The sequence below is a fragment of the Chaetura pelagica genome, unplaced genomic scaffold, assembly GCF_000747805.2.
Source record: "Chaetura pelagica isolate M959 unplaced genomic scaffold, ChaPel_1.0 scaffold71, whole genome shotgun sequence".
NCBI classification, from domain to species: domain Eukaryota; kingdom Metazoa; phylum Chordata; class Aves; order Apodiformes; family Apodidae; genus Chaetura; species Chaetura pelagica.
In genome coordinates this window covers 1,978,680-1,993,083 of record NW_009952435.1, presented here as the reverse complement: position 1 = coordinate 1,993,083, position 14,404 = coordinate 1,978,680, and the positions used below count along the sequence as shown (strand labels likewise).

General features: G+C 39.7%; 1 protein-coding gene across 2 annotated transcripts in view; it reads left to right on the top strand.

The window, feature by feature from the left end:
• The window catches only part of GRB10 (growth factor receptor-bound protein 10), a 123,041-nt gene that overhangs the window by 46,399 nt on the left and 62,238 nt on the right, over positions 1–14,404 (top strand). Inside the window, exons 3-4 of one of the 2 annotated variants that reach the window (XM_010008350.1) lie at positions 9,504–9,720; positions 12,448–12,589. In XM_010008350.1, the coding sequence (XP_010006652.1) occupies positions 9,504–9,720; positions 12,448–12,589 (359 nt within the window). Of the gene's footprint in view, positions 1–9,503; positions 9,721–12,447; positions 12,590–14,404 lie in introns of those variants that run through there. The other variant, XM_010008351.1, reaches the window with a different exon arrangement.

Sequence of the window (14,404 nt, the reverse complement as noted above, 5' to 3'; positions counted from 1 at the left end):
CAATTGGTAAAAGTAGTCATAACTATCCAGATACTAAAGCATTTTGCGTAACTAAACTCCTTTAGTACTGTTAACTAAACTCTTAACTGGAAGTACCTTAAAAAGTGAAAGAATCCTATTGCCTGCTGTGTCAGTACATGGGTCACCACTAGGTAACTATTTAATGTGCTGAAAATGCAATCTTTAATTAACTTGAAGGAATAGCTGATTCATTAATTGCCATGTGCAACTTTTGGAACTTGTATTACATCGTCTTAAATGTGCTTTCTAAGCCAGCAATAAACCTGTTCAAAGCAAATTTTAGAACTCACAGTTTAAAGTTAGTAGGATTAAAGGTTAGCCTGGGTATCAAGTGATGATGCACACGCCTCATTGAGGAGTAAAGCTTCAGCATCAGTTCTGAGGACCTCTTGCTTTTTGAAGAGAAACACTAGCAGACTTTTTTGGGTTACTCCAACCACTTCTCACTAGAAAGCTTGAAGCTGTTATGGAGTGGCTTTGAAATGAACCTCCCCCTCCATGCAAGAAGGTTGTGGTTTGCTGGCTGCCAGGTGGGGACTCCCCTGAGCAGGCAGGTGATGCTCTGGCTGAGCAGCTCAGGCTGGAGCTGCAGAGCAGAACGTTAGGAGGTTACTCACCAGATTTCCTGGAGCAGGGATAAAGCTTGGACTTTCTTGGCAGGGTGGAAGGGACTAAACTGTGCAAGACTACTTAGGTTGATTTGTAAGGCTTGTTCAACTGGGATTATTTGGGTATTATGATGTTTAATCGGGGGGGTGGGGGGAGGGAAGAACACAGATTCCCTAAAGGAAAGCAGTACATGCTTTTACTGTGTTTTTAACTTTGCCTTTAATAGCTTTAGACTTCTAAAACATGTGGTGGCTCTTCACATCTGTCTGAATTTTTAACTCCTTTTTGTACTGTTTAATTTATGTATTTTTGTTTGTGTATATTTTATTTGCTGTCTTTTTTTTTTTTCTCTGACATGAGCAATAAAATACCTAAGTAAAACTTTAGAGGGGCATTATGAGTAGGAATGTGTATATAAAAAATGGTAGAGTAAATTTTGAAAAATAATAATTTTTATTAATGTAAGTATAAGGAAAACACCTAGTCTTTTAAATCTTTTTGTTCAGTTTCCTTTATGTAAAAGTACATAATCTTAACAAATAAGCAACTAAACCTGACCTTTGCTGTGTCAAATTGCAGCTGTCACTAATACAGGATATCCTCTTAAAGCCATTCACCTGTAAATATGGCTGTCTAATGTAAAATGCAGTCTGCCAAGTATGTGGCCAGCAGACAGGATTTCAATTCATCTATCCTTTGCCATCCAACATTGTGTTTCCTGAGTTCTCACTTGGAAGTACATCAATGGCTCAGTAGGTTAACATGACTTTCCCCATTATCTGGAAAGCTTAAGTGGATTTTCTGATTGGTTTTGTGTGGGCTGTGTAGTTTGGGAGCTGGTCTGCTGCCCAGGTGGTTATCCCAAACATGTCTTCTTCAAAGATGAGTGGTGGTCTCTCAGTAATCATCATTTTGGGATGTACTGCCAGAGCTTTCCTTCCTGATTTTGGTACAGAGGTGATGTGCCAAGACTGAGGCATACAGGTAACCCCACCAGAAAGATTAAGACTTGAATAGGTATTCCCAGGGTGAGTCTGAGTCTTACGTGTTCAGTTGTGCTCAGACTTTTATTTTTTCTTTTTTTTTTTCTTTTTCCTGACTAAAGAAAAGACCACAATAAGGCTATTCCTTGTCGAGTTATGACTTAAGCTTTAGGTTTCTCTCTGTTCGTATCTCTTTTTGGGTCAGGAAAATCAGTGTGGCCTGCTTACCCTGTGTGGTGTCCTTCACCAATGCAACCAGTCCATCCTTCTTGAGGGTTTTTTGAGTATTAGTCTTCTTTAATCACAGGTTTGGCCTTAGAGAGAGTACCCCATTCTCCCTGCTGTGGTGGTGCTTCTCTCCTCAATATTATTTTCTATCCTTTATAACTGAGACTGGTTTGAGTTTTCTTCTCTTTTGATAAACCCAACCAAACAAATACTTTCCTTTTAAAAGTTTCTCTGTCTTTTCTTAAAATAATGAACTAAAAGTAGGTAACATGACAAAATGGTACAGGGAAACCACTGAATTCAGTATTCATAGAATAAAGCTGCAGATTTACCCATTTCTTGAAAATTAATCTTCTGACTGGATTTTGTAATCAGTCTGTGAATTACAGCTTCCCAGAGGTCTCCTTGGCCTTGGATTCTGCTTTAAGTGGTCAGTATTTTCTATATAGCAGTGGTTCTGCAAGCACTGGCCTGCAAAGAGGGATTGGAAAGGCTGGCAGCTGCTGGTCTTTGCTGTTATCAGGAGCCTGACAATCAGTGAGGGCTGGACAAAGATGTGTGGTGTGCTCTCCGAACTGGCGCTGGTCCATTCCACTGTCTGTGCAGTCACACGGGATCACCTGGTGTCCTGCTTGACTTTGGGTTCAAACTCTGACCTGATGATTCTTTTAGAATTTATTTTTTTTAAAACAACTTTCATTTTAAATCTGCAGATATCCTACTAGAAAATAGGTATGGGAAAGATTGAATCCTAGCTCTGTTCTGTTGTTCTGTAAATGGACCATGGTGGTCTGGACAGGGGGCTGGCCATAACTTTGCATATTTTATCTTATCTCTTATAGTTGTAATAAAGCTGGTATGTATATCCATAATGAGCCTTCTAGATGATTTAGACCTTTTCTCTGGGTTTCTAACCACTCTCTCATTGCAATGCCATTAAACCTTAAGCACCTGTATGTTCCTCAGAGTCAGGCAAGGGCTTGGTGGTGGCGATATCTGCATACAGCAATCATTTGTTAGGGCAACCAGCTTCTAGCCACTATAGAAAAGGACCAATGTGACTATGGTTTTTGGGTTGGAAATGGGAACATGCATGCTGGGGGGTGCTTCTGAATGTTGTCTATTAGTAAGTGCAGCTTCATTGAAGGGTAAAGCCATTACAGTCTTCGTCACAAACCTGTTTTACCTTAGTTTGTCTCTGGAATTAAAGGAACAAACCCTCCTTATCCACCTCTTCCCCCCCTAGTGCATAGCTTTCATAATCTTTACTTTTTACTGTGTCAAATGTTAGGAGTGTGAACAGGACAAGAACTGAATTTTTTATTTTTTATTTTCCTTTTTTTTAAAAATCAGATTTACTGAAATTTGATTTATGTGGTAAGGACTAGTGCAAGGGTACAATTTCATTCCTTCCTGCTGTAGGGCACCTCTAGCCAGTTGTTCCTTTTATTTGTTAACATTTTGATTTTTTTACCAACACGTTTCAGATGTAGCTTATTTGTATAGTTGTCACCTAGCAACATAATTTTTTTCAATTTAGTTTGTATATTTTATTTCAAGAAATCTATAAAGGATGTCTTAAGACATTTCTGGAGTTCAACCATGAATCTTTACTAAAGAGGTGTTTATAAAGTGAATTCTTCTCAGCACCTGTAATTGATCTCCACACATTTGGTGTTAGCCATCCCAGCCTTACTGGCAGAAATGGGAATAGATGCGTGTGGAGAATACTAGAACAGTTATAAGTTCCCTGCTGACTTCTCTGTGTCGCTTTTCAGTGGGCTCAAAGAGCATAGAAGCCTATCTTAATTTCATGCTCTTTTACTGACCATCATCTTTTCTTCTTGTCCTTTCCACAGCACAGCTCATTAAGCATTTTGGAAGCTGCACATGCACTGATGTGACATTTTGTGGGCCCTATAGTTACAGAACAAATAGAGGATTTTGGTTAAGCTGATTAATGTAAGAAGGTAAAGGAAAAGACACTTCATAGCAGAGTCCCAGAAGGGGGCTTCTAGACTACCTGAAGCTCTGAAGGTTTGGGGTTCAGACTTGGCAATTTTGATTCAGACTGCAAACACTTTGGTCTTGGTGATGTGTGTAGGAATTGGGATTGTGTCTTCTGGGATTGTGTGAAGTAGCAAAAACCCTCTAGCTTTCCAATGCTGAAGCAAGTCAATCTTGATGGTTTTATAATTGGGTCCAACAGCTGATCAGGAGAGTGTGAAAGAATAGGGTTTGCAAATGTTTTTCACATTGTCTTTTTGCTTCTTGTGCAAAACTACAGTCTGTGTGTAGTAATAAAGTAGGAGGGAGATTACATAGGATTGGTGCGGGGATTGGGAATTCAAGAGTGTCATTCAGCCGTAGCATCACTATAGAGGTTGCTAGGGGACATTTAAAGGACGTTGTAAGAAATCTGCTTGGTATCAGCCACCTTCTGTTGCATGCATGTCTCAGGTGTAGTAGCTGTCAAGTCCTAAATGCATGCAACCATAGAGGGGCTCTTCCGCTGTACAAGAAAAACAATTCCAAATAGGCAACTGGTGCCTGTGGTATTAGTGGAAGCTGAAGCAGGTTATGGAGGGAGGTTTGCATTTCTGTAAACATAAGAAATGTCATTATGAGTCCAGAGGGAGAAAGGAACAGAGGAATATGAGTCTTATGTAGAGTGGGCTTTTTTTGTGCATTGTTGCAACTGTGTTTTCAGCAATATTTTCAATGTTTTAGTGGTTGAATTTCTGAAAAATCCCACCAAACCAGTACTTGAATATGGCACTGGAGGGACATGCTGAATTCTGGAGGTTTTTTAAGTGATCCTTTGTACAATTACTTTGTATGTACATTTCACTGTGGTGCTTCATGCTTGGGTGTCTGTTCCTGATCATAAAACACAGTATCAAAAACCTTTCAAAACATACTTCTGTCACCAATAGGAACCAGAATAACTTCTGTACAGTTTTAAGAGATTAGAAACAGGATGTTGAAGTGGTCACCATAATATTGTAAATATTTAAATTCTGGTGAAGTCCTGCTGTTAATTTTAATGTAAATGTATTTTCCCAGTATTATGAGCAATTTTGTTTCCCTTTTCTTTGCACCTGTCCCCTTGAGGATTAACTAATATGTTCAGGAGTGCCTGCTAACCACTTCAATATCATCCTCTACTGAGCTAAACCTGAGCAAAATCTTACATTAGTTATATCTTAGTGTTTTTCCTTTGTCAAGCAGGGTCTTGAATGTGCTGCACTGAAACTAATTTTGGGAAACTGATTGCCAGAGTTAGGCTGTCAAATATGAAAAGGTGACCCATCAACAGCTGCCTTACAATAATATCAAACACTCCTTTATATACATGCTGTTAGTCTTCATATAGTATCAGACTTACTTCCATGGTGACAAAGAAGTGATACAGTGTTTTTAGAAATGTTTTGCTGAATTCCTAGTAGCACTCACATCAGTCTTCTCTGCAAACTGGTGTGAGGAATAATGCTGGAGTATTAAATTCTGAAACGAGCAAACAAGAAGAAAATTATGTATGTATCTGTGCCATACAGTTTATCAAAGCCTCTTAAATCATAGCTCACTTAAGTTTTGTGAAGTTTTTCACAGTGTTCCCTATGACCTGCAGGTCGTATGTAAAAGGGAAGGGTGTTTGCTGGGCTGCCATTTAAAGATACGAAATTCAACCTGGTCTGTAGTTGCAAGCCAGGATCCTTTCCATGTTCAGCTTTTTTTCAGTAAACAGAATTTCTGCAGTACAGCAAGCTCCTTGACAGCTGTGGAAATAACCTGCTTTCCCCAGGAGGCTGGCATTGATGAAGCTGAGCAGGGCTTATTTCAGCTTCAGAATAAGTGGGATCCTGCCTAGTCATGTTAGCTGAGCTTGACACATCAAGGCCAACAACAACCAAAATAGGAAAATAAAGAAAGTTAGGATCTAGGGGACAGAGAAGGGCTAGAAGCAGGAGGACAAGTGGGACATGGTTAAACACAGATTAAAGTTGGCTCAGGCCTTACTTTGGGGTTATCATCCCTCCTGTGGTGTCCTTAAAAACACTCAAATTATGTTCAAAGTGCTTTTACTTTTGTGGAGCCTGATAGCTTAGCAGAAGTATAACAAAGTTTTCTTCTCTCCTTGAATTGAACTTTTAAATTTTTCCTTGTAATTGAAATAGTGATTTACTTTACCAAAAATACTACTTGCAACATCCAGTGCAGCTGGCTTGCAAACAAAGCCAAAGTTTAACAAATGGTGGGCAAAGAAGCAAAATGAAGTTCAAACAGCTACCAGTGTGTGCACTTTGGTTCTAGTTTGGGAAAGAACATTGCCTGTAGACATTCCAAGTATTTTATTATGTTATAAGAAGTCTACAAAACTGCTAGTTCCCCATCCAGCACCAGAAGTTTGTCAGAACTAGGTTTTGCCAGTGTTTTCGTTTAGAAATTACTTTCAAAAGCAAAAGGCTGTTTGCATGGGTGTTATAAGTTGCAGTTCAGTTGAAAGAGAAAAAAAATAGACCTTTAATATTCACTTTCGTAGTCCTTGATCTTCTGGGGGAATTCAATGCACGTTAAAGAAAATAAATAGCCCTTCGTATCCCTGGAAGCAAATGTCTGCAAGCTGTCTGGAAAGCTGGTGGCTCCTCAGCTGCTTGTAACTCTGCCTTCTATAATCTACAAGGAGGTTGGATTCGCCAGGTCAGTTGAAAAATTTTTGTGTGCATACTTTAAGAACCAGCATGATGCCATACTGGCTCAAAGCCCAGTGATTTGCAAATTTTGCTGCTAACTAGCAAGCGTCTTCAAAATCAGTTTGTCAATTTTTTTTTTCCACCTGTGCAGGATAATCTTGATAGAGACTGGTTCTCGGTGGTTGGTAGAGAAAGATACTTTAAAGAATTTCACTGTACATGGAGATTCATTCTGAACAGTATACCTGCAAAGGGTAAAAGTGGCTTAGAAATTCCATAGATTATTTCCTTGACATTTATTTAGTTAAGCTCTGTAGAAAGCCATCCCAAGTAACATACTGAATTACTTGGCAGGCTGAGACATCTGCTGGCACTTCCAAGGTAAGCTGCAGCAGTGAGGTTTCCTATTGCAACGTGCTGAAATCTCTCCAAAACATAATGGTATTTAGTAGTAAATGCAATTGTATAGAGATGAAACTGTATGAAATTCAAGATTGCAGGCTTTGTCTTCAAAAAGCTTAAGGGTCTGTGCTCCTGCAAAAGTTTTATAGCAAGACTGAGGGCTATTATTAGCAGTGCTGCACCTGCAAAGAAAAGGAGCTGACAGAAGAGTGAAACCAGATTCTGGACTTCAGTGCAACATATTATTATGAAAACTCTATATGCACTTCATCAGTGTCAGTCCCATTGGAAATTGGATTTAGGTGTGTAATTGATATGCTTAAAAGCCTTCTAATGGTAATTCAATGCTTTAAACTATGTGCTTGGTTTGCTTAGCATTTTGCATGAAGTGCCTCATTTTATGCATATTAGACTTTGTATTACACCTTTGTGCCTATTTGATTATTCAGGAATAGTTGGAGCTGACTCTTAATCATCCCTCCCATGTTACAATAATCTGAAAACTTAATGATTTTGCATACTGATAGCTTTGTCTAAGTTGTTAATAAATTAGCACCCTCAGGGACCAAGCCATACGGACTTCCACAGAATGTATGCCTTGACTTTCTTCCCTTTCTGCTTTTCACCCCACTAAACAATTGCTGTTACTTGCTGTAATTTACTCCCTGACTCTGTGGCTAGTCTGTCTTTTATGTCTCCTTCATCCAACCTCTAAGCTCTTACTTGACAGCTACAGCTGTCAAGTCTTCTGGTACTTTAGATGAATGATAAAATTCAAAAGCCTTGTAATTCAGCCTCCCCCTCTTTATACTCCTATTCGTGTGGTTCCCTTGTGATTGCTCAAGAAGTGGTTTTGATATGTCCTCGCCAAATAGGATGAGAATCTGGAAGATGGAATGAAATTTAAATTGCAGCTCTGGGTTGAGTTCCCTAAAAATAGCAGGAAAATTGTTGTAGACTTTGTCCAAGCAAAGCAAAGTCTAGATTATTGAAAATGCATGAACTAGCTTACAGAGAAGGTGGTGTAGCCTACCAAAGGTGAGTCTTAGTAGTAGGGTAGTAGCTGTAAAGTACAGGGAATGAGGGAAATAACCATAAAGAAATGAAAGAAACAAACCTGTTTGTTGGTTGATAGGTTTTGTTTGTTTGTTTTTTAACTCGCATTCAAACCTAGAAATCCTGTGAATACATTTTCAGGGAAGGTTAAGAGTCCTTTACTTTAGTAAAAGGCCTACTGACTTTCAGTAAGGAAAATAGTATTTCAAGTCATAAAATAGAGCTCAAAGATTAGGTACATGACCAGCACCTGTTTAATTCTGAGGAGGTCTTTGGTTCATCCAACATCAGGAACTGGGGTCGTCAGCATCCAAAACGATTGCTGTGTAAATGCCATATTTGCATCCTGTTACGGTTATTGAGGCATGTCTATGGGGGACAAAATACAAGGTTTGCAGGCAACAGTGGTATATTTTACTAGGCCAGTTGGTACTGCTGGAAAATTAGAGAAGTTTTGTGGATACACAAAGTTGTGTTTGGTCTGAAACAGCTGTTCAGGCAGTGACTGTGCAGTAACCAGAAGCAGATATTGATGTGTGTGTTCATCAGTCCACTGAACTCCTGATAGGGAGTGGTGTAACTTGTGGCTAGGGAGTAATTATAGTACTCTGAAACAGGATTTCAGAGTTAGTGCAAAGGGCTTGCAGAGCAATTATGATTGTTAAGGAGGAATGAATGAGCACAAGTTACTTATTTACTGTGAGGTAAGGTGGCATATAGAGAAAGGTTGGTGCACTTCTTAGGGGCTAATGTTATTCCTGGCACCCATGCCACATCCCAGGTTGATTCACTTCAGACTCTTTAAGGCAGGGGTGTCTCTATCACATTTAAAGAACAAGGATACAGATTTTTTTTATACAGGCCGTGGAATGACAATTAAAAGCTTGTGTTGCCCTTCAAAATACTGTTTCACAAAAATGCGCAGAATTGCAGATGGGATTTTTAACAAACTATAATGATTGCTTTTTGACATGTACAGCAGACGATTCTGTCTTCTACCTGTTGACTTCTGCAACACTGTCTTGTGTTTTTTGGGTTGTTTTTTTTTTTTTTTTCTTCTAAATTATTTGATCTTGCCAAGTGTTTATTACACTTGATATGCTGACAAGCTGAACTGGGGGATTTGTAAGTGATACATTTCTGAAATGTATGTCCGTTTATCAGTATGAGTGAAGTGATGCTTCACAGTAGCATTGGTGTTATATAAAATCCCACCAAGTGTTGGTTCTAAACATATAGATATATATATAGTGAATACTATAGTAGAAGTATTTAATTCTGTGTCAGTAGCTTTTCATCAAGGAAGACAAAAATAGATATCCATGCCTATCTGTTATTAGCTGTGTTTTTCTGCTCCGGAATAAATAAATGTTTTCTGCAATGTCAAAGGATAGCTATAAAATTATGTGATAACTTTACTGAAACTTGGTCTTTGGTCTTTCCAGACTTCTTTTATCTGGGATTTCCAGATGTGTTATGCTGACTTTTTTTTTTTTTTTTTCTCTTTCAGATGACGACGTAGACCTGGAAGCTTTGGTAAATGACATGAATTCCTCATTTGAAAGTTTATACTCTACATGCAGTATGCAGTCAGAAACCACTCCACTCCTCCAAAATGGTCAGCTCAGCCGCAGTCAGTTGCCATCCTCAGGACCTGGCCCACTGCAGCCCGTGTCTCCAAGGCAGAAGGTGCAGCGGTCTCAGCCAGTGCGCATTATGGCAGTCAGGTAGGAACAATGGACTTGCTTCCTTTTTGTTAAAGCTCTCTTCAACTAGCTTCAAAAGAACTACATTTGAAAATAGGAGAGCAACTTCAGTAGGAACCTAGCAGTGTTAGACTGGACTTTTGCATTGGAAAAAAGATGTACCAGGTAGGTGAAGGACATAAATTTTCCATGTATTTTGAAAAATAAGAAACGTCACTTTTTTGCCCTTTTTAAAATCAGTGTTTGGTGTACCTGTAGTAGCAGATATGTAGAAACATATCATTGGTACCAATGTGTAGAAATTAAGTCCATAGCTGGATTCATTTCCAAACTGTTCACTCAGGTATGGTGCCTACTGACAGCTTCTTGGTTTTATAAAAACATAAGAGATTGTGTAAGTGGATGAGGGTGCATTCAGCTAGTTTTGACACACAAAAAGTACCTCCTATGTGGAGGTTTCTTGAGTGGTTCAAGACAAAAAAGGAGCACTTCATAGTTATTTGACTTTTTCCTAGAGCATTTTTAGCTCTTTCACTTGAGTGCATTATATGAGTCATCACAAAAAAAGGGTGTGTTTGAGTTGTCTGTCAGGATGGGCACATGAATTCAATCTTTAAGTGCAATACTCTTGGTGATGGAAGAGGCTATAGGTGATGCTGATGTTCTTAAAATCTTTTTAGGTAGCTGGAGGAAAAGAGCTCCTGTCAACATGACTTGGTAAATTGCCAGAATCAGAGAAATGTGAAGTTTCACTTCTGTTTAACAATGCCTTCTCCAAAGGAAGTGACAACTAATAATAATAATAAAAGAAAAATCCCAGTTGTGGAAAAGGTGGCTTGTAATTCTTTATGCTGATGTATTTCTTATGGGAATGGTATTCTTAAGACAGGCAGCATTTCTGGATGAATGGGTAGTATGCAGTAACTGCAGTACAACTGATTCAGCTAATGGTGCAATCATTTTTACAAGTATTCCATATTTAACCTTGAACGGGGCTGTACTAGAAAATGCACTCTCTAGAGCACTATAAATGTTGATGTTTTGTAAATACCTCAATTGAAGCACTTAATATAAACTTTTTGGAGTTTCGAAACTTAGAAGCTCTTGAGAAAACTCTGCTTTTCTGAACTCTGTACTTCCATATGCACAAGAACATCGTGTGTTTATCATTACAGAAAACAGTGACAAAACTTTTATTCAGGGTTATCTAGGACCCTTTCGTGTGGAAGGGGATGACAGAACAGAATGGTTGACTGTGGTAATTCTCTAAGAGCACAGTTTTGTGTGTGTATCACTCATGAAGTAAATGATGCACTGAAGCAGTATGAGCAGAGCACAGCATAGTGAATTCTCATTTAAAGAAAAACACACCTTTCTAATTGTGTCAAGTCTGTAGTTCCACTTACTGTAATGGCAGTAAGTAAAAAACTTGCACTGTTACTCATCTGCCAATACAACAAATCTGGGCTGAAGAGATCTTGCACTGTCCTTTTCCTTTACCCTGTGAAGTAGGGAAGTAGTACCAAAATAAAAATAAATGAATCGAGCAAGTCAGGTAGTTGGTTACATGGCTCATACTTTGTTTGAGTCCAGCTATTTATAGCAAAACCCCAAATCTGTAAGACTCACTGTTGGAACACTAAAACAACTACATTACAGGCTAAAGCTACCTGCAGAGCAGATTTCTTAGTAGTTATTTGATCAGCCCCAGGTTGTGGTACAGGCAGAGGCAGTGAGTGTCCTCAAGGGTGGGATACACTGCCAGAGGCAAGCCCAGTGGTTGTCTCCCAGACAGGTCTGTTAAGAAGTCTCTGCTTGCTGAAGGGGTGGGAATAAATGAGAGCAAATCGAGTTCTTAATGATTTGTGTGTTAAATGCAGGAGTTAGTTGGTTGTCTCTGGAAACTTCCAAGGTTGCCACTAGATGGTGCCTTCTGCAAAGGTGTTGCAGGCCAGAGTCCCCTACAGTCCTACATCTTCAGTGGGGATGCTCTCCAGCAGCAGGGAAACCTAAAGCAATCTTTGTGGTCATGAATAAGTCTTAGATCTTCTCAAGCTTTTCTGTGGTAACTGGTAGGCTTTAGTTTTCCTTTCGTTTGTGTGGGCAGTATAGGTGTATTATAAACTGGAACTTAAACCTCTGTTGGTGCTGCGTAAACCTGTGAGGTGTAGGAGATTCAAATTTGTCTGAACAGTAACTGTACAACTAGCATAAGGTGGGAGGGTGTAATTTCAGTTTATTGCTCAAGCTGAGTCTTTACATTTCCATTTCTCCAGGAAATGCTCAGTTGCTTGGGGATGGAATCTGGTGTTTTAATGAAGTGACAATATTGGTTTCAGTCTCAGCTTAGAGACTTTACACAAATGAAGGGCTCAAAGTGACTGCAGTTTTGTTGTTCTTTCATGATGCTTTGGAAGAGCTTAACTGACTTTCTGGCACACAGAGCTTAAGCTTGTAAGCCAGTGCATATAACAGAGAGCACAGACTAATATTTCTGTCTTATTTTATTTGCACAGTTACTTCAGATATTCACCCAAGTAATCAAGTTATAAACAACAGAACAAGCATAGATGCCTGTCTGGTCATTTTTCACATGCAATTACCTACTTTGTGCTTTGCAGTTGTTTTTTTTAAGAGTGGTTTTGTTTCCTTTTCATTAGCATCAGTATTGTAAATGGTGGAGGAGGAGATCCAGGTCTAGTGATGCGAGTTTGCTCCTCTTAATGCTTAGTGCTTCTGTGTTTATAGGCGTCTTCAAGAAGAAGAACAGCAATTCAGAACATCATCTCTGCCGGCCATCCCAAATCCCTTCCCAGAGCTTTGTAGTCCTGCAAGCTCTCCAGTACTGGCCCCTGGATCTTTACCTCAGAGTCAACCTGCTAGTAAGCATGTGAGTATGGGCCAAAGCTTTGGGTTGTCCATTTGTGTTCAAACTGGCAGTGGACTATTTGATTTTGAAGGCAGAAAGAAAGTATCAATATGAGTAGAAACACTTTTGGACTTTGTGAGAAGGGTAGCACTGGCCAAGAGTGGGTCTTCAGTCTTCAGACCTTTTTTAAAAGGTTTATAAGTATGAAGTGTAAAACTTAAGCATGTCTCTGAGATACATGCATGTTATGAATGAAGTGGTAATGCCTAATATCTTTCAGATTTTGTTATCCAAGGTAATGACTTACTAATTCAGAAGTCGAGTTAATTAGCTGAGAGCTGGGGGAGGGTCTGTACATATGCTGCATATTCTAGGTGTCGCAGAGACACTGAACAGCTGTCTGTTTTCTTTAAGAACATGGTGCTGTTTTCTTTTGCTGTTTTTAATGAAGCTGCTTAAAAAGCAAAATAATGTTCTTGGAGCATGTTACTAGGCACAGCTCCTTGTAATGGGATTTCAGAGGAGAATTGGCCCATGGAAAGCTGATTGACCCGCTCTCTGGGTTTTTGGCAGTGAAGATAGCACAGACTGAGCTCTCAAGTGGTCCAGAGCAATAACCTCAGTGACACTGTGAACAGTTTTTCTTCTCTATCCCATTCCACGCTCTGTGAGAAACAGTCATCTTGTCTTCTGTCAGTCCTGGGGCATGTTTGAAGACTAAAGATAGTCTCAAAAACCTTTATTTTGTAAACTCTGCTGACTTGCATGGGGATCAAAAGACGGATTGCTCTAACTATTGGCTTAGAACAGTTGTGTGCTTGAGTACCCAAAAATATATGGATGTTCTGTGTCATTGCTCAGTTACTTTGTAACCAGCTCCTACACCTGCTCTGGCTGATAAAAGGGTTTGTGTGGGTCGTTCAGCTACAAGCAGTAGACCTTAATGTAGACTCTCGCATCTTCGGTATTGCTTTATGTTGGCATAAACAGCTGCCTGCTTTCTTGAAACACACAGTGAATCTTCATTGGTTTTACTGCATTTCCTATATGTACAAGTAAGGCAGACAACCAAATAATGCCCTATGAAAACATTGTGTCATTCAGTTGGGAATTCAGTAAGACTTCATCAGATGCCTGGGTACTGGCTAAGCAGAGAGGCTGATTTGCCAAGGCAGTGCTAATCTGACTCAGGGGAGACAAAACAGGGGCAGTTCCCTTTTGCCTCCTGGCATTTGCCAACACGGTAGCAGCAGCACAGCTGCCTTTATGGAGCAAACTGAGGTTGCTGATGAACCTGTGCTTATGTTTCCAGATACTCCCGTTTCAGGGATTCTTTGGCTTTTAGCTTTATATTTTACTAAAATTAACCAACTCTTCTCCCCCTCTACTCTGAACTAGTAAAACCACATCTGGAGTATTGTGTCCAGTTCTGGGCTTCCCAGTTCAAGAGGGACAAGGATATGCTGGAAAGAGTCCAACAGAGAGCTATGAGGATGATTAAGGGACCAAAACATCTGTCACATGATGAAAGGTTGTGAGAGATCTAGGGCTGTTTAGTCTTGAGAAAAGAAGACTGAATGGGGACCTTATTAATGTTTATAAATATCTGAAGGGTGGATGTCAAGAATGGGCCACTCTCTTTTCAGTGGTGCCCTGTGATAGGACGAGGGGAAACAGCACCAAGTTACAACACAGGAAGTTCCTCAACATCAGGAAAAAACATTCTTTACAGTGACAGAGCACTGGAACAAGCTGCCCACAGGGGCTGTGGAGTCTCCTTCTCTGGAGACCTTCACAATCTGTCTGGATGTGTTCCTGTGTGATCTGCCCTAGGTA